At 43.0% G+C, this 20,057-nt stretch overlaps 1 protein-coding gene across 2 annotated transcripts in view; it reads left to right on the top strand.

Moving 5' to 3' along the window:
• maml1 (mastermind-like transcriptional coactivator 1) overlaps positions 1-18,834 on the top strand; it is a 33,891-nt gene extending 15,057 nt beyond the window's left edge. For both annotated transcript variants that reach the window (XM_050042810.1, XM_050042811.1), the window contains exons 3-6: positions 2,480-3,829; positions 7,292-7,549; positions 8,123-8,252; positions 11,036-18,834. In XM_050042810.1, the coding sequence (XP_049898767.1) occupies positions 2,480-3,829; positions 7,292-7,549; positions 8,123-8,252; positions 11,036-12,096 (2,799 nt within the window). In that variant the 3' untranslated portion in view covers positions 12,097-18,834. The remainder of the gene's footprint in view (positions 1-2,479; positions 3,830-7,291; positions 7,550-8,122; positions 8,253-11,035) is intronic.
• Positions 18,835-20,057: the final 1,223 nt, after the last annotated feature.

Below are 20,057 nucleotides of genomic sequence, written 5' to 3' on the forward strand. Positions count from 1 at the left end.
CCACTCTGCTCATGAGGCTCAACTTTTTATCTCGTTCCTTGTACTGTAGAGACGATCTGATCAGGTTTTCAGGCTGGATTACAGATCAGTGTTTGTACTTAAATTCATTAGCTGTTTATAATCAGGTTTGTTATCTGAGGACACATTTCCTTTTGCAGTAACAGGCTGCTACAGAGGCAGCAGGTTAGCTACTGTTTGATCCCAAGGATATCATTCCCGTCAGGCTCAGCTGTACTTTATGTTTACTGGAAATTATCAAACCTTAGCATACAATAAGACAGTAAACATGTTCAACATTATACCTGCTAAACATCAGCGTGTTAGTCATTGTCACTGTCAGCTGTAGACTCTGTGTTGTTACATAAAACGTCCACAGATTACACACTTCAAAAGCCACAACTTTGCAATGCTTTATTACATCCAAATATAATTCTCCAAACACCTACTTTCATTTGAAATTACCAGTACCCAATGATCTACAGACACCACCAGCCCAAACATACTATCTGCCAATAGCTGCTGTGTTGTTTACAAGAGAAAGTCACGTAAAACAAAAGGTTTCTATGGTCAGGCATCGGTAGTGTCAAGTTTCATGTTATTGTCAGATGCACAACAGTTACAGAGAAGCAGCCGTCAGCAATTAACATCTTAGATCTGTAGATATGTGTACAAAGAAGAAGTTGTGTATGTGCAGAAGTTGAATTGTAAAAAAAATACAATATGTATTAGTGGTCGACTGTTATTGCAAAGTGAATAAACTGGAGACAGGAATGTATTTCTGCAAGAAGTAAATAGGCGATATGTACAGAGATGTAAACAGGTAGTAAAGTGACGATATAAAGGTGTTTTATATGTGTCAGAGCCCAAAGTTAAAACCAGGCTGTTTCCATCAGTCTGTTTCTGTTTGTAAACACCAGACCGAGCTTCACCTGGATTCACCTGTCGAGTCTTTTCCGCGAAGACCGAACAGGTGTTGAGATTCTTTGATAATCGCACAGCAAGAGCGTGTGAGGATCAGCTGATGCGGAGGCAGCTCTGAATGTTCCCATCAGATCCGGTGTTGTCCTGCAGAGTGAACAGATCTGATCTGCTGACTGCTCTGAGGAAGCTCTTTGTTATCTGCATTATGTAAGCCTGCCTGCAGCTGATTCTATTATAGGCAGCAGCTCACAAGCTTTTTTCACTCCTGTCGTCTGCTGGCTTCAGCTCTCATAATTCTGTCCATTCAGCTGCAGCGCCCCCTGCAGCTGGAACGCGGCTCCTGCACGATACTGAAATAGAAATTCTGTCATTATTCAACAGCTGGCTTTGTTACTCAGCACTCCCAAATAACCTCATTTCATGATGCAGATGTCTAAATTAAGACAATTACAGCTGCAATTGTTGCTTAAATAGTTTGGAAATAAAATCATCAGATTAAAATACAACTATTTTCTAATCGATGAATCAGTGGTCGTTTCCTTTTAAGCAAACATCCACTAGTTCGAGCCTTGAAGTGAAGATTGCACCTTGGGCTCTGGAAATTGTTATGGTTGGACTAAATGATTAAAAAATAAGCAGCCAACGCATTAATTATGAATATAATCGGTAGTTGCACCCTGTAAATAGTTTCAGGAATTAGCCGGTGTCAAAAACAACTAGGATAATAGAGATGCATTGAAAGTAATTTATAGTTTTTGCAACTTGAAACTAAATATGTCAAGTAGAAACTATAAGTAAAGGGTTCCTACGGTCATGGAAGACCTGGAAATGTCTTGGAATTTCACAGTCACATTTCCCAGGCCTGGAAAAGTCATTGAATTAGTAAAAAAATATTTAAAGTTTTGGAAAAGGCATGGCATTTTGTTGTGTTTGATTATATTGTGACAGTAATCTTCCGTAGATAACCTTCCATGTAATTTAATATAACCGCAAATTTATTTTCTGAAGCTGTTGACTTAACATAGCTCCAGTATGTGTCAATGTGTGACAGCATTTTGTTTACCGTCACATGCGTTTTCATTTCCCCCCACTTTCCGTGTCTTCCTCCATGTATGCCAACTAACTGAAATTATGTTAAGTGTTTGAGTCTGATACGGGCAAGTAGGGCAAGAATTAAATGTTATTACTGGTCCTTGAGAAGTTATGAACAAGTGTTGAAATATTGTCTATGAAAATGTGTTGGAACCCCGTAAATATTTTAACTCTTAATAATTTACAGATTTGTTTCTTAAACATCAGCAAATATCTAAGTCCAGAGCTTCGATGTGTCTCTGCAACAGGTTTAAATCACTTTTTCTTGTTAATAACATGTTTTTTTAAAATACGTTTTTGGACTGTTATCCAGACTTCCTCAGCCCCCCTCACACTGTGCATGATTGAATTTGTTGCTCAAAGACACATTAGCAGGGTTGGGGTTTGAACCCTCGTGTTTGTGGTGTGGTGATGGCAGAGTGTTACTGCTTTTACTAATTCTCGATCGTTCTGTTTGGTCCTCCAGCTGCAGGAGACAGTGAAGAGGAAGTTGGAGAGTGCCAGTTCTCCGCTGGGCAGAGATCAGGTCAACGGTTTCAGCGACGGCTTCCCTCCCAACAAGAAGGCCTGTCTGGACAATGGCACCACCAACGGCTCCCCACTGGACTCCAAGCTGGGGATCAGCGACGCTCTGAACTCTAACGGGACCCACGCGCAGGCTGGGGAGTCAACGGACGGCGGCAGGGAGGCGGGTTCGGACTTCCAGCGGAAAGAGATGAAGCAGGAGCCCGATGACATCCTGCCCATCATGCCGCCGTCGGGAGGAGGCAACAACAGCCTGTTCCCCGACCTCAACCTGAACGAGCAGGAGTGGACGGAGCTGATGGAGGAGCTGAACTGCTCTGTGGCCTACGAGGACATCCAGGACATTCTCAATGACGGGTTTGAGGACCGTAAAGACCCTCTGGAGCTGGTGCCGACTCCAGGTGGTGCTGGGGCAGGAGCAGGAGGAGCAGCAGGTGGTGGGGGAGGCCAGTCCTCACAGGGTCTGCTTCCTCCAGATCTGGCCAGCGTTAAGACGGAGTTCTCCCCGGCCTCGGTGGCTTTCGAGCAGGACTCTCGCACTGGCTCCCCCCAGGTCAGGTCCACCTCCTCTGGGCCGCCTCCTCACCCAACCAGCTCGCCAGTCGCCTCCTCCTCCGCCTCTTCCCCAGCTCTGCCCCCATCCCAGCCAGCTCCTCCACCTAGGCAGCTTCAGCCTCCCCCCAACCACCTTCTCCCTCCAGGACCCCCAGTGCCCAAGGACCTGTCCCCTGCCCAGCAGCTCCAGCAGCTGGCTGCCCAGCAGCAGAGAGCCCAGCACCTCCACGGTCAGATGCAGCACAAACAGCCGCAGCCGGGGACCAAGTTCCACAACCAGGGGCCCCATGCCCACCCCCCACCTTGGCCCCAGATGGCCAACACCTCTCAGAGTCCACTAGGGGGCGCGTTTGGTATGGACAAGCCCACGAGCCCCTCCCTGTACCCACAGGACTTCAACCCCAACGCTCAGAAGCAGCTGCTGATGCCCGGTCAGCCCAACAAAAGCTCTCCCAAGGCAGGGGCCGGCAGCTACATGCCGGGGCCCACTGGCCACCCCAACATGATGGGTCACCCGACGTCAGGGCCACCCCTCAGCCACCAACCGGCGCCAGGGGCTCAGGCCTCAGGCGCCATGCCGAACTACAACAACACCAAACCTCTGACGCACTTTGAGGCGCCGCGGCCCCCCAACACCCAGAGCCAGAACAAGGCGGCCCTGCTGACGCTGCTCAGACAGCAGCAGATCAAACAGAAGAACAGCATGAACTTCCGCCAGCACATACCGCACTCACAGGTAAGAACACAACGAACACCATCACTGCATCACATCAACAGCACTAAAACAGCAAGGTAACATCACCAACATTAACAATAGAGTTAACTTTAGTTACTTGAATATCACAGAATGTATAAAAACAAATATGAGAGTCATCAGAGGTCAAAGTGACACTGCATCAGCTTCCTGTTATCATGTGAACAAAACTGCTCCTGCCACAGAGACACATTCTTCCAAAAGTATACAAGCAACATGGCAATGTTTTGACAGCTAAAATTCTGATTAGAACAAGACTCCATAAAAAATATAGTGAATTTATGTAATCATTTATTATATTTAAGTATTAAGGTTCATTTTAAACCTTACATTGGATAAAATATTTTACAACAAGTGCATCATCTGGTAAAAATGATGAGAACTGCTGAGAAAGAAAACCCACATCTGTGGCTGACAGTGTGACTTCAAAGGTTTTTAATTGTTGATAGTTTTGGAGTTAAACTTCTCAGCAGCAGATGCTAACTGTAGCATCCGTGCTAATATCACAACACTACAACAGTGACTGTGCCGACTGATCAGAGTGTTTCTGCTCTGCTTTCATAACCAGGCCGGCAGCACATTCCTGGACTGAACCACACGCACACACACACACACACACAAAATCCTTCACACTGCAGGTTGTTTCTATAAAGTCTTAAAAACAGTTTTATAGTGAATCCTTACGATACAGAACAGACTCCCTGGCTTTAATATTAAATGTAACACACACTGAAGGTATCTAATAAATAAACCCAGGTCCCCACTCCCACACAGCTGCACTGGACTGATGAACGATTGAGTCTGAACAATGAGGGTCTGTTGCAGCAGCAGAGTCTCCTGCTGTCTGATTCAGTTTGGACACAGTCACTACTTAAAAAACTCTATGTACCTAAAGAAAGAAGAGACATTAGCTTTCCTTAAATTCAGCGTGGGCGTACAGGACACATGGGGGGGGGGCAGCGCTGTAACTCTGTCAGGATTTGAACTGACTCTAGTCTGTTGTCTTTGTTGTCTCTGTCAGCCACAGAGGCTTCCTTCTTCACTGTGTTTAACTTTGACCTCACTGGACCAAGAGAAGTAACTTTTAAGATTAACAGTGTGAAGTCCTGCTAGCGTCCCCTATGGGCCAGACCGGCTCCAGACCAGATGACTGTCGCCCATCTGAAAAAACAACTCAGCCAATCACAGATTAACAAGATGGCGATGTCATCTCCTTGTGCCGCAGCCAGAAAAATATGAAACAGAAATATGTCACCAAAAGTGAACAGTAATTGTGTATGAGATGGATGGAGCTGTACAAGGTGTTCATCCACTAAAATAAATTAGAAATGGATAAAAAAAAAAAGTTTAATTTTGCTTAAAATGTTGTAGTTGAAACATTTTAAATAGTAAACGTAGTGAAAGAAGTTGAAGTGGCTTCAGAACAGTTAATGGAAGCAATATAAACGCAGTTAACAGAAGAAGTTGAAGTGACAGTGAAAACTGTGAATGAAAGAAGTTGAAGTGGCAGTAAACACAATTAACGAAATAAGTTGAGGTGTTAGTCAAAATGCAGATAACGAAAGAAATTGAAGTGACTAAAAACAATAAATGAAATAAGTTGAGTTAGTCAAGATGCAGTCAACAAAAGAAGTTGAAGTGGCAGTAAAAACAGTGAATGAAAGAAGTTGAAGTGACTGTCAAAATGTAGTAAACGGAATAAGTTGAAGTTGCATTTATTTAACAAAGAAAGTAATGTGGCAATGAAAACAAAACAATTAATGAAAATAATGGCAATTTAAAAAGTTAACGAAAGAAGTTGAAGTGGCATTAAAAACAATCAACAAAAGAAGTGTAGGTGGCAGTGAAAACGGTTAAAAGACGAAGTGGCTGTCAAAATGCAATTAACGAATTAAGTTGAAGTAGCAGTAAAAACATTTAACAAAGAAAAATTAAAATGGCAATGAAAACAGTCAATGGAAGAAAGTGGCAGTTGAAAAGAGGTAACAAAAGAAGTTGAAGTGACACTCAAAATGGAGTTAATGAAAGAAGTTGAAGCTGCGGTAAAAATATTTAACGAAAGAAATTAAAGTGGCAGTTGAAAAAAAAACAGTTAATGAAAGAAGCTGAAGTGGCAGTGAAAACAGTCAAAGAAATAAGTTAACAGAACATGAAATGTAATTTAGTATAATATATATGATAATATTTATTTATAATGTATAACTAAATATAAGTCAGTCCAGCACTCAGACTCTGTCACACTGGTATCCACAGTGAGTCACACTGGCCTGTGGTTGTACTGGTTTCAGTCCAACAGGTGCAGATGAAGACCAGTACAGAGCAGTTTGTTGAGTGGAGGTGAAGTCAGCCTGCAGCAGGGAGGCCTTTTGTTCAGCTGCTTCAGACCGGCCTGGGCCCCACGCTTTAACGTGCACTGACTGTGTGTGTGTGTGTGTGTGTGTGTGTGTGTGTGTGTGTGTGTGTGTGTGTGTGTGTGTGTGTGTGTGTGTGTGTGTGTGTGTGTGTGTTGGTGAAGCAGCTGGTTGCTAAGGCTCACACGGGGGGTGAAGGGAGGCAGTGACAAAGCAGCCTTTCATATTCTCTCTGTATTTAAATATAGCTGCTGCTGCTTGTGTTTTTCCTCTCTGCAGTCGGGACGCTCTGTTCCTGCTCAACTTCACTTAAAACTTATACTTACCTATATTTGTACAAACTTAAGTATTTCTCCTCCTCCTCAGGCCTCCACACAGTTCTGTCAGCAGTGATGAAACACACACACACAGTACACTACAGTACTGTACAAGTACTTCAAAACTGTCCTGTCTCTGCTTCTTTACACTTTTACTACACTTCATTACAGAGGGAAATATTGTACTTTTGACTGCATCACATTTATATGATACACGTAGTATTTAGCAGATTCAGATTTATGACACAAAATGAAATCAACAAATAAATTATGATATGTTAATATGCAAAGAGATAACTAAATAAAAGCTACCAGTCAGGGTATAAAGTAAAAAATGCATTTTACACACAATTAAAAACATTTTAACATGTTCAAAAGTAGCAAGCGAACACTTTAAAATGATAAAATATAATAAATAAAATAGAAATTTAAAGAATTTGAGTAGGATTCAATAAAATAGATGTGTTGTGTTTGGGTTTGTAGTCCTGGAATATCCTGGAATTTGACAGGATGCTGTTCTTTGGAGGAGGTTTGGGAAAACTGTTGAATCATTTTAGAAATATGGAGAATATTTCTGCTAATTATTGTTCATTTGTTGCAAAGAGTAGGCCAATATGTTTGTTGAAGAAGAAGAGGAAGAATTTCTTTATTATTTATTTATCTGACTCTACATGAATGAATGAACTGAATTTTTGTTTGGGTCAGTACACTCCGATCTGTTATCACAACCCTCCAAACATTGATAACTACATCGTATTGATTTATGTTTCTGTCAGGACCAGAACTCCTACCCTGCTCCCCCACACGGCCCGGGCCCCGCCAACACCATGGCGTCTGCGCCCGGAAACAACGCCATGGCAGCCCAGCCGGGGGCGAACGCCATGGCGGGTAACCACAGTAACGCAGCGTACTTGAGCAACCAGGCGGCGGTGGCGGCGGCACTGAAGCAGCAGCAACAGCAGCAGCATCAGCAGCAGATCCTGGAGCAGCAGAAGCAGCAGTACATGCAGAGACAGCAGCTCATGGCCGAACAGGTAAACATGGAGAACAGATATGTCTGATTGTGTGAGCACGTTTTTATTCACTGTGGGACGTCATGCTTTATGTTTAAACCTGCTGTAGAAGAAAAAGTGCCAGCCTGTGAACATATTTTGACACTAGAGGGAGCTGATTGTTTATAAAATCATGTCACAGCTTTGAGCCTCCTGATGCAGCTGTGAACAGAGTCAGGACTGCTCTGGGTTTATGTTGTGATCCTTTAAGATCTGACATGTTTTTCCACGTGTTCATATTGTGCCTGAGTATAACGGGACTACAATAATGACAACCCCAGGAAGCTTTTGGGGAGGCTGTAAATATCAAATATCAAGCTGATAAACATCTTAGCTCATTATTATCAAACTTTAAACTTAATTCTAGCTCAGCGTCAGGACAGTGGGTCCGTTTGGGGTCCTCTAGTTACTGACCCATATGCCTCACTCATTAAAATGTACTTTCTGTTTTTGCACCTCTGCTCATTTGCCAGGAACGCTGCTTTTGTTTCATTAAACTAGTTGTTACTGTCCTGTTGTTTCTAAATAGTCTGTCTGTTCTGTGTGTGTGTGCAGGAGAAGCAGCGGCAGCAGGACCAGCAGCTGCAGAGACACCTGACCCGACCTCCCCCACAGTACCAGGACCAGCCGGGACAACCGGCCAATCATAACCCTTTCCCACAGCAGCCAGTCAACCAGTTTACAGGTAGGAACACGATCAGCGTCAGCCAATTGGAAGGACATCAGGGGATTAAAATAGTGATCAGTGTATACCGTAGAGTTTGATTTTATAGAGCATTGATGAAGCAAATTTTATAGAAATGAATTTCAGAGAAATCTTACAAATCATGAAATGAGTTTGATTAGCTGCATTGTTTTAACACATCCAGAGGTATTTATGGGATAGAAACCTCAGTATAAACAGTATCAGGGCTGCACCAGACTCAGAGTTACGCCAGTCCAATACAATTTGGCCGTTTGATACAAATATTATTATTATTAATAATAACATTTCTTTTTCTTCCATATAAAGTTTTAAAGTTTGAAGCAGACGTTCAGTGTGACAGCTGCATTCATGTAATATAGTAAACAAGCTAACGGCGCTGGATGGATCAGAAATGTGCAACAACATTTTATGCTAACACTAGATGTCAAACAAAAGTCAGAGAGTGTGTCATATGAAGTACCTGTGAGGTGTAAATTCACCACTTCAAAGCAGAAGAGAGAAGACGATGTTATCTTAGAGCCGCACCACGTCCGCAGGTGTCTGCACCAAAGAGAAGTGTGAGGGTCAAGAGCGGCAGATCTAAACAGCACAGACACATTTGATGCTGAACATGAAACAAACATCTCTCACTCCAGACAGATTCTACCATTTAAATTAGGGCTGCGAAGGTACTTGTGTAACACGCAGACCACATGGTATGTAGACGGATGCATGTTATGCGGAGTTCATGCGAAAGCTCTGCCCATAAACCTTTAGCAGCATGTGCTTAGGTTAGCACAAGGGGATTGGCGTGCCAGTCAGTCACAATATGGTGAGCTCAAATGAACCACTGGAGCTGGAAGACCTGTCTGTGGGCTCCTCAACAGCTACAACTGCAGCAGAGAAAGATGAGGGTGGTGTGTTGGTGTGGCTCCACCGTTGAAGGGATGTGATAGAAGCACATTCAGCACGCTAATGCATATTCACTGGCATCAATGGATGAGTGTTTGGATGCTTTGAATGTTTAAATATTGACTGCAAAGCTTCTGTTCTCATTTTGTTTGAGGCTTGTTGTGGAAACTACCACTGGACTTTCTCCATTTATATCTGCCATTTGTTTCAAGGCTCATTAAGCATTTAACCGGCACATTTTCAGTGTCTCTCTGAGAACTTAAAGCTCCACAATCAAACCTGTGCAGCAGGTGTTTTTAGTAACACAGTCAGGATGATCGTGTCTGACGTCATTAGGTTACAGGAGTCACTAGTATGGTTCTACTTTAGAGAGGACTTAGAGACTTCATAGTGACAGCAGAGATCAGCTGGAAGCTTCAGAGAAACACCTGAATCATCCAGTATGTGCATGAAAGCTGTGAAATAACAAGAACCTCACACTGTCAAGTTTACGTTACAATATTACATTCATACGGTCCTATATATTGTGATATCAACACAGAGAAAACCCACAAACTCTGTGCGTGATTCATCATAATTCACCCGAGAGAAATATTTTATCCATATTTTCTGCTGCTCCGATCACGCCCACATTATAGCTACAAGTCTGAACATTACTCGCCTTTAAGAATAATGCTCATCTTGCCTTTTGAGATGATAAAAGCTAATAATAAACTCATGTCATGGTGTAGCAGGTATTAAGATTCAGGAAACAATGATTCAGTTACTTAATTTGTAATAGTTTTCAAACTGTGCTCTGAGATCACTACAGTATTTTCTAGAGCAATAAAACAAGGAGAACAACACAAATAATTTGAGCTGATTGTTTTAAATTTGAGGTTTTAAAGATTTTGGAGTTTATTTCTATGTATTTAACTTAATAAAACAATTTACTTTGCTTTAGAACAAAAGGAAACATGATATAAATCCAGGAATAAACATTAAACATTTACTGTAAAATCATTTGTAGCACAAAAATATGTTGGTTTTCAGGTCTCACTGAACCTGAGCACAGTTATATGGAAGAAATGATAAACACCAGAGCTGCTGTTTGCTGTTTGGTAAAATGAAGTTATATTTTGATCTGTGCTGTTTGTGCAGACTCAGTTTTATCAGATCTATTTGGAGCAGGCGGTCGTTGTTGTTGTGACGTTCAGGACAAATGTTTCTCGGTGTGTGTGTAAATGATGCTCACCGCTCATTTGAATGGAAAATAACAGCAGCCGTAGTGTTCTGATGATCTGCTGAGTCTGTTTGTTCTCAACTGTCCTGATGCTGCCACATTAAACATGAAACTACCGTCTGTGTTTAATGATGATAGAGAAATAAAATCATCGTTTACAGCTTCGGCTGCTGCTGGGTAATTAATAACGTTTTATGGCACTTGGTTGAAAGCTGCATTTACCCAACACCTAACAGCAAGTGTCAACGTTTCATTGAGAATTATTCTGTGTGTTATGTTTCTCATCAGAGCTAAACGATTGATTGATTTGCTGATCGACAGAAAATTACGCTGTTTTGATAATTCATTTAAGACATTTATTATTTGGCTAAAATTCCCAACCAGTTTCTTGTTACCGCGTCTGTAACGTGATGATTTTCTGGATTAAACTGAAAATCTTTGAATCTGTTGCTCTAAAGAAACCAACATTTTAAAAACTTGTGATCCGAGGAAACTATGATCAAATTATTCTCTGATATTTATAGACAAAACAACTAAGTGAGAAAATATTCACCACTAATGAAAATAATAAAGTTGCTCTTGTTTACACAGATAAATGATGTCATATTTAGTGATGCTGTTTACAAACACTTGTCTCTTCTCTTCACAGCTTCCTCTCAGCCAATGGGCAGCGTTGGCTCCATGGGAGGCCCCTCCCCCAGCTCCCAGCGCATGTTCTCTCAGAACCAAGGCATGATGGGTATGAGCATGGGGCCTGGCGGCGGGCCCACAGGTGGTGTAGCTCCGCCCTCAGCGGGGAATCAAAGTGACATCAACCTGTCGGCCTGCGGGGGCGGAGGAGGCGGGGCCGGTGTGGACGTGCAGCAGGTGCTCTACAACAACATGAACCTTCACACTAATCACCCGGCCCACCCGTCTCACCCTCAGCAGCAGCCTGGCCTGCAGCGCCAGCCTCTGGGCCCCATGAGCGCGTCCTACCGGCAGAGCCTTCTGGCTCAGCAGCAGCAGCATCTGAAGGCGCAGCCCAATGCCGCCATGTTGAAGCAGCAGCAGCTGGCTGCTGCCGCTGCCCGCATGCCGAGCTCCATGCAGAACAGTATGGGAGCAAGCCTGCCTGGCTCCATGCCCGGCAGCATGCAGGGCACCCAGAGTGCCGCCTGGCAGCAGCAGCTGGCCAACCAGCCGCCCTCCAGTAACGCCGGCCTGCCCCCCAACGCCTTCAACAACCCCCCTAACGCCTTCCACATGCAGCAGCAGTCTCGCATTCCCAAGATGCCGCCTGGCGCTGCACCCTTTGGTGCAAACCCCGGCGGACGTCCTATGGGAGGTCTGAACCCCGGCCAGCAGATGATGCAAACAAACATGGCAGCTGCCCAACAGAGGGCGCCGCCCAACCCTCAAAGCCTCGGCCAGCCGATGGCCAATCAGCAGCAGACTCAACAGCAACAGGCCAATCAGAACCAGGCTGTCCTCCCTGACCTGGCGGCGTTCGGACAGCCGCAGGGCAACAGCCGCCAGGGACTGCAGTGTAACCAAGGTTACCAGGTGAGCAGGACTGCCAATCAGCAGCAGCAGCAGGTGTCGTTCGGATACAACGTGGCGTCGGGGAGCTTCGCCGGGGAGAGTGAGCTGGTGGACTCCCTGCTGAAGGGTCAGAGCACCCAGGAGTGGATGGCCGACCTGGACGAACTTCTTGCCAGCCACCATTAGTTGAATACACCTGTCTGCACCTGGAGCACCTGAACCCTGCTGAGCTGAGCGGCTGCACTGCTGTACCTGGAAGACGAGCGGCTGACGACTTTCTGCAGCAGCCATGTTGAAAAAGAGTTCTTGTTTCTGACCAGCACTGTTGTAACGTGTTGACAGAGATGCAGTCAGGGGGCCGGTGTGTTAGCATTAGCCACTCTGCTAACGTTGAGACCAGCCAGCTGATGGTGAATGTCAGTCCCTCTGTGTTTGAGCTGTAACATCTGGCTGACTGGTAAAGTTATGAAGGTCGTTGGTAAACGTTTCTTCAGATGCTGATCTGTGGACAAGCTGTTCGCTGTCCTGATAACGATGAGACTGTGTCACATTTTATCAGGGTAGAATAAATCACTGAAATATGAGCCAGCTGCCAAATCCATTGCAACGCAATGAAGAAACATGAGGATGTTTGGTGTTCCTGCTGGTTAGAGTTCAGTTCCCACAGCAGGCAGAGTGTAGAGTCCTGGTAGTGAATCTTGATCAAAGACCTTTTGGTTCAGCAGACAGTCAGCTGAGCGCCGGAGGTTTGAAATCCAACAGCTGGTAGCAGATAAAACCAGCTCAGTCACAGCTGGAGTCCTGATGTGTGTCATCCTCTTGACTGAGAGGAATGACACCAGGCTTCATTCAAAAATCTGGCAATTTAATGATGAGTTGCTGTTTGCAGAGTTACACACCTGGTAGAACAGTAACTTAAAAGCCTTCTCTGATTCACCAGAGTCTGCTGGTAAATTCGGGATACAGGAGATCCACTGAACACTGTTCATCTATACAAAACAGTTTTCAAAAGTGTGTTTGCTGCCATCCATCAAAGTGTAGAAGAAAACAGGCAAAACAGTTACGTGTTGAGCTGCAAGCAGTTTAGTTTAGCTCCTTTTTATGCTCTTTAACTTCACTATGTTTTATACTCAATTAATCAGTCATTGAGTTTTGATTACGATATCCATAAAGATAGTCACCCTGGTATAAACGGTTTAATAACATCTATGTCAGTGGACCAGTATCTGTTGATTCATGGTCTAAATTGTTGTATCATCCAACGTCAGTCGAATTGCAGTTTCAGAGTGCAGTCACCAGCAACAAAAAAGCATTTCCAAGGTTTTATTATTTTATTTTCTATATTAACAGAAAACTTTTATTTTATGGGCTGATATCAACCAGTTCTGTTTCTACCTCGTGTGTAAATCTGTAAACGAGCCACAGACTGATGTCCAGTCTGCAGATAAGGAGTGTGTGTAAATATAATCCTGTTGCACACCGCAGTGTTTATTGATGACTGGAGACTGAACGGAGGAGGAGTCGTATTAAGACTACTGAAGCTATGGCTCAGTGCTAAACCACTGTACCTGCCCCACAGCGCCACCTACAGACCAGCAGCATCACTCGGTCGCAGTTTCAAAAGCCTTGACGACGGGTCGACTCTCTTACAGTTTTCGTCGCTCAGCGGAGATGAAGTGAAATCACTCTTAAAGTGGAAATGGACAAGTTTTTTGCTTTAACTCATGATGAAGTAAATGCTGATGGCAAAATTAATAACGACACCGTCTGCGTTTAGAGCGGTTCACTTTAAGCCTCACTTCACTATGCAATTCTGTCTGTACTTGGATACAATCTGCGGGAAAATGAAGGCTCAATTTACGACACAAAGGAAGTGCGTCAGCTTTGTTTTCCCTGAAGCTAACGGTAGCTACCCCCAGTTACCAAAGAGTATCAGTGTGAGATCTCTGCAGTCACTGTCCCCAGTAGAGGAAGTGGATGTAGAAACACAGTGGAAAACAAAACGCAGCGTGTCCTCTGCTGTTGGTAGTTTCTGGGCTCTGAGGTGATCCGGTTGTCTTTGTAAAAGTGGCGCCAACAATAATACCACTTGGAAACGTCAGGGGGTGAAAGTTTAAAAGTTGTCTGTTTCCACTTTAAAAAAAAAAAACGCAGCTGATTGTTTCACAGAAAATTAACACGTAAGCATTATGTGATTAAGTCATTATAAAGGGCCATACCGCTGTTTTTGCATGTTTGACACCAGTTTGCTGCCGATCACAAATACTTCTTATTACTGTGACCGTTTACCAAAACATCCTGTCGTGTTTTTAAAGAGGTATTTTCCAGCCTCGACCCTGTTTTCTATAACTTTATATCAAAGCAACTAATGGGAAAAACAGTTTTTAAATTGGTCCAGTACTGAGAGAGAGCGCTGCAGCTTGAAGCCACAAAACAGGATGTAGTGTACCCACTCGGAGAGAAAACGCACTGTCAGTGTCAAGTGCTCGTTTGTCCTTCGACAGGCTCAGTGTCTGACAATGAAAACATTTTCTTAACCTTATGTTGTTTTGAAGTCTCAGACTTTTTCACATTTCCGAAATCCGCTAAATAAGCAGCCATGACATCGAAATTGTTTAGATAACTCTCACTGGGAATCCCACTGGAAGCGAGACGTGAGTGGTGCATAAAAGTCCTGTCATCCAATCCACTCTTGACGACGTCTTTGTAAACGTCTCAGCTGTCTGTCAGCAGCAGCTCCTTGAAAGTTGAGTGGAAATATAACTTGCCTTCACCAGGCTGACAGACAGCAGGAATTTACTGAACCAAAATGGTCCTCATGTCAGCTTCACGGAAAGAAATCAAGTTTGCATGTGCCCACCGTAGCCGGTGAGGGGAAATCACAGCTCACAGGCAGATCGGGAGCTGATAAATCGATGTAGATTTGGTTTGTAAGCAGGGTTGGAAATTAACTTTTTGTTCACCTGCCACTGTGACTGGTGCACTGCTCTCCGTCTTCCTGTAACACATCATGTCTCGCTGGATTTCAGAATGAGACTTCTCCTTGAGCAAGACTTTATAGGTCACAAGAACAAACGGACCGGATTAAGATGAAGATAAACATTTGATTTCTCTGTCGGGATTCTGTCTGTAATGTTGTCAACAATCTGAGCCTGTCAGTGGCAAAAATCAGCACTATTAGTAGATGTAAATCGACGGTGTGAACGTGCGTCTGGTGCTCACACTGCAGCCTGTTTCATAGCTGCCGATTGAGCTGCTCTCTCATTACTGGACCAATTTAAAATAAATAATCATCTCCATAAGTCACTTAGACACAACAATATCAGAAAGGTTGAAAAATAATCTGTCTATTTCTATTTCACTTCAGTATAAAAATTAATCCATCACATCATGTCTGCCCTTTAGTTCTATATTACTGTGGTATCATTTTACCACAACATGTTACTGTGATGAATTAAAAGCAGACGTGATGGCTGAGCCAAAATTCAAACAAGTTAATTTTCATACCGTAGGGAAATATCTGGAAACACACGCCGCTATTTAAATACCAACAACAACACAGCGTGTATTGTTTGACCTGCTGTCGTGTAAAGGGATATTTGTTTTAAAGTATTCATACTGACTGACTGTCTGACTGACTGACTGACTGTCAGACTGACTGACTGAGTGGAATGACTGAATGTCTTTGTCAAGTGTTTTTTTTTTTTGCACCAAAATATCTGCAGTGTGTCATTCACGCTTACATTTGCAGAAAATCTTTTTTAAAAAAAACTCCAAGAAGATTCCAGTTTATCTAGATTCACCAGACTGACGTTCCTCCAGTTTTCTGATCACTTTAAGACGACAGATCAATTAACCAGAGGATGTCTGTGACTCAGCTGATCCTCAGTGAACGTAGCTCCAGTAAAACATGCAAAAGCAGCCGTATGTTCCTTTTTACAATCTGAGCTTTTAGAGCTCGTGTGAAGAAAAGAATTGTGACATGAAACGTGCACACTGACCAGCAGAGACACAAAAGACACTGTAGATCCCACTCCGATGTTTTCTGTTTGTTTAAGATGTAAACGTCGTCAGCATTAAACCGAGTCAGAGCTCCACTTCCTCCCGCTGCACTGAGTCCACAGACCAGAGTCCACCTGTGTGTCCAGGTGTCCATGCTTAGACTCTGAGTCTGCGGGACGACTCCAGTTAAACCACATTTCAAATCAGTTCATCGAACACACGTTGAAGTTTAGTTGTGTGAAACTTTCTGGCTTTAAACTTAAGTTTTCTGACCTGTAAACTTAAACTGAGCTGATTGGGACGTTTTCCTCCTCACACAAAGACTGACTTTACTTTATGTTTGTTAATCTGAAGATTATTTTCTTGATTAATCGTTTGGTCTATAACACATGAGAAAACAGAGAGAATATCCTGTCACAGTCTCCTGGAGCCCAAAGAGACTTCATCAAACGTCTTGTTTTCTCCAAACAACATCTCCAAATCTAAAAATATTCACGTTATTAAAATGTGAGATCGAGGAAAGCAGTGAATCGTCACATTTTAGAACCTGGAAATGTCACGTTTTTGCTTTAAAAAAACTGAAACAATTCGTCATCAAAATAGTCGCAGATTAATTCTCACTCGATTTAACTGACTAATGGTCGCAGCTCCAGTCGGCACAGAAACATGAAGCATTAACCTTGTCTGGTCACGTTTGAAGTTCTCAGTCATTTGCTCAATATTTCAGTGTTTTGGTAAAACTTTTTAGGACTCGACTTCCTGTAGATTTCATGTAAATGCAGGAAGACACTGTTCAGTCTGTGCTACAGTACTGTAATACATCTGTTAGAGCTGCGTTTCAAGTCGAATTGGAAAATGAAATTAACACCTGGTTACTCAGAAATTACTTATAACAGGGTTCCCATCGTCATGAAAATCCCAAAACATGTCTCGTGTCACCAGCAATGACGTCCTAATAAGACTCATTTAAATCTCGTGTTCGCTGTGCTGCATGATCGTTGAAATGTCATTATTATCGTGTGATACTCATGAACCAGACCGGCATTATCGCTTAGGCCACGCCCCATTTTGGGCCACTGATCCACTTGGACGAGGGAGATTGACGGGACATGACTGTGATCAACCTTAAATTATTAAGTTGTTGTTTTGAACGCTCAAGTTCAGACAAGGTCACAAAACAATTATTAGGCATATCAACAAAACAAAGAAATTAAGAAACTATGAAATTATGATCCAAACAAGTCAAATTGCATTGAAATCTACAGGAAGTTAGATTTTCTGGCCTCTCCAAAGGGGCGTGGCCTCGATGTTGTGTGACGTAAGTGCATGTGCCGGTCTGGTCTTTTGGTGTACGCAGGTATTTGGCGGTGGTAGTAAAGTTAGCAAGCGCTAGCAGTTTTCTAATCCACAAATGCCTGGGAAATACATATATGACTGTATCACTATACAGGTCCATGTTTAACTACCTAAATACAAAAATGGAAATGGGGTAAAATATTTGGGCATTATTATCATTATTATTATTATTATTATTATTATCATTATGAAAATTTATGTCAAAAAATCTGCAGGAACCCTGTTGTGAATGGGGACTATTTTGCCCTGAACGTAGCCTCCCAGGCTGTGCACCTCCTCTCATCTAATGCTGCATTCTTAGATGGTTAAATTCAACTTTATTTAGCAACTTTCTTACAAACATGCAGCCCAAAGTGCTTCATACAGCAAAACTGAAATAACATGCAAAAAATAAAGATAAATAATTTTTAAAAATTACAAGACTAAAAAAGTACAACAATAAAATGTTAAAAATCAATAAATAAAAGTCAGTAAAATAAAATAAACACTAGGGATAAAAATCGGGTGAAAAACAATGATTAAGGCTTTAACATGACTCCAGTTAAAAGCAGATAAAAAAAAAATAGATTTGGGGGTTTGAGCAGGTGGAGAAGGTAAAGGGATGGTCTGCCTGGGAGTCTGAATTCAGGCAAAAATGTCCCATGAGCCCAAAGAGGCAAACATTAAGTTAGATATCCTTTGAGCATTAATGTTAACGAACTGACAGCAGATACCCAGTTGTTGTGATGTAAACAAAAAAACTCAAATTAAATGTCTTACAAAATATAAAAAGTATTTCCAGAGTCGATCAGTAAAGAAAATTTTCCTGCTTGAAATTTGGACATTTTTTAGCGTTAAAGTTTTGAACGCAGCTTTTAGCTCCTGAAAAGTTTCCCAAATTCAAAATGTGGCCTTTTTGTTTCCTGTTGTGACGGCGGATAAAAAGCTCAAACATCAAAGTGTTAAAACTACATCCTGTCAGATCGGACGGCAGAAGACGAATTTAACGTTGAACGTGATGTTTAGAGTTGTGTCCTCATGGTTCTCATTATATAAATATAGTCGGACCTTCGCTTCACGTCCGTGTTCATCGTCCGATTCTTCCTCTGCCGTCTGATCTTTTCTCACCGCTAACCGTCAGTCTGTGTCTCCGGCCTTTTTAAGGCGGATCTGTGACCAGGTCGTCCTATTGTTATGTTGTTGTTAAGGTGGAACTGTGACCCGGCCCTTCTATCTACTGTACTGTTTTTGACTTCTTCAAAGAAACGTTTGTTGTGTATTTTATTTGTAATGTTATTATTGCTAAACAATAGCTTGGGGCTGGTTTCACGTGTTCATCCAAATCGCTGCCGACCGATCTCCTGCCGAATCTTCAGCTTCCAGCGTCGCTCGGCCTCCCGGGGTTTCTGGGTTTAACTGTGTAAATGTCTATAAATATATTTTTTTGTATGTATGCCTTTCCTAATGATCTGGAGAAGATAGATGTTATTTTTATATATTGCAGCGGATTTTTTGTAAGTATTTTATACTTTTGATATGGTTCTCTGTAAAACAAGAGTATTATGTAAATATAGTTCTTTAGAAACACGTCTGTTGTCCGTGTCTTTCTGTGTGTGTGTGTGTTGACATCAGGAGGAATGATCTACGACTCGTCTGACATCACTAGCAGTTAATTTAAAGTGAGTCACCTTTTAAAAAACGATGACCACCTCTTACATCGTCAAACCTTTAACATTTTCAGTAAAATTAAACATTAAACATATTAAAGAGCAGATTAAAGGGACAGATACATTTTATAAAGTGAAGTTGTATACAGTGCTTATCCTTAGACAGTGTTACACAGTAGATCAACAGTTTTCATACTTTTTGTGCCCAAGGAGTGGTGACAAATAGGTTAAATTAAATTACATTTTTTACATTTACATCCATTCATTTTCATCCTCCCATCCGGGGCCATGTCTCGGGGGCAGCAGGCTGAGCGAAGCACTTTAGACGTCTCTCTCCCCGAGGTGTTCCCAGGCCAGATGAGACGTATAATCCCTCCAGCGTGTTCTGTGTCTGCCCTGGAGCCTCCTCCAAGAATGGCCACTTTAACGTGGTGGAGGGGTTTGCATGTCCCCGTGATTCTGGGAGCTGTGTTGTCGGGGCTAACAGCCCCTGGTAGGGTCTCCTGAGGCAAAGTGGTCCCAGAGGAGGGGCTAGACTAAGAGTGGTTCAAGAAGACACTGATGAAACGGACTTGTAGAACTTTGAGCACCTCGTCTGATATGGGGAGAGGGTCAGCCTGAAAAAATAACATGGAGCTGCTGCCCTGTGGGCCCACCACCCACGGGGACAGGAGTCAGGATTCGGTGCATTCTGGGCGTGTTGATCCCTGGCGTCACGGATACTGATACAGTCGATTAAAAACTCATCCCTAACTTTTTGTATAGACCCAGTTGAATATTGCAATAATAATGTGTGGTTATCATGTGACACACCATCTGAGAACCACTGCAGCAGATGTCAGCAGACTGGAGTTCAACATGGAGGCTGAGACATCTGCTGTGGAGGGGTCGGACACAAAATGTATTTTAAACACCTAAAAAAGTGGACACCATAATGAGAGTATTTTCCCCGCTTCACCTTTCCATCAGACCGTCTGTTCAGTTATGCCTCTGCCTCCTTTAGCGACAGTGGTAATTGTAATAAGTGTAGCTTATTTGCTGCGTTGGAGGCGAGGCTTAGTGAATTAGAAGCGCGGCTCCACACCATGGAAAACCATTCAGTAGCTGCGGTAGTTAGCCAGCCCCCTGTAGCCGGTGCGGAGC

This window comes from Epinephelus moara, chromosome 4, assembly GCF_006386435.1.
Source record: "Epinephelus moara isolate mb chromosome 4, YSFRI_EMoa_1.0, whole genome shotgun sequence".
NCBI lineage: Eukaryota > Metazoa > Chordata > Actinopteri > Perciformes > Serranidae > Epinephelus > Epinephelus moara.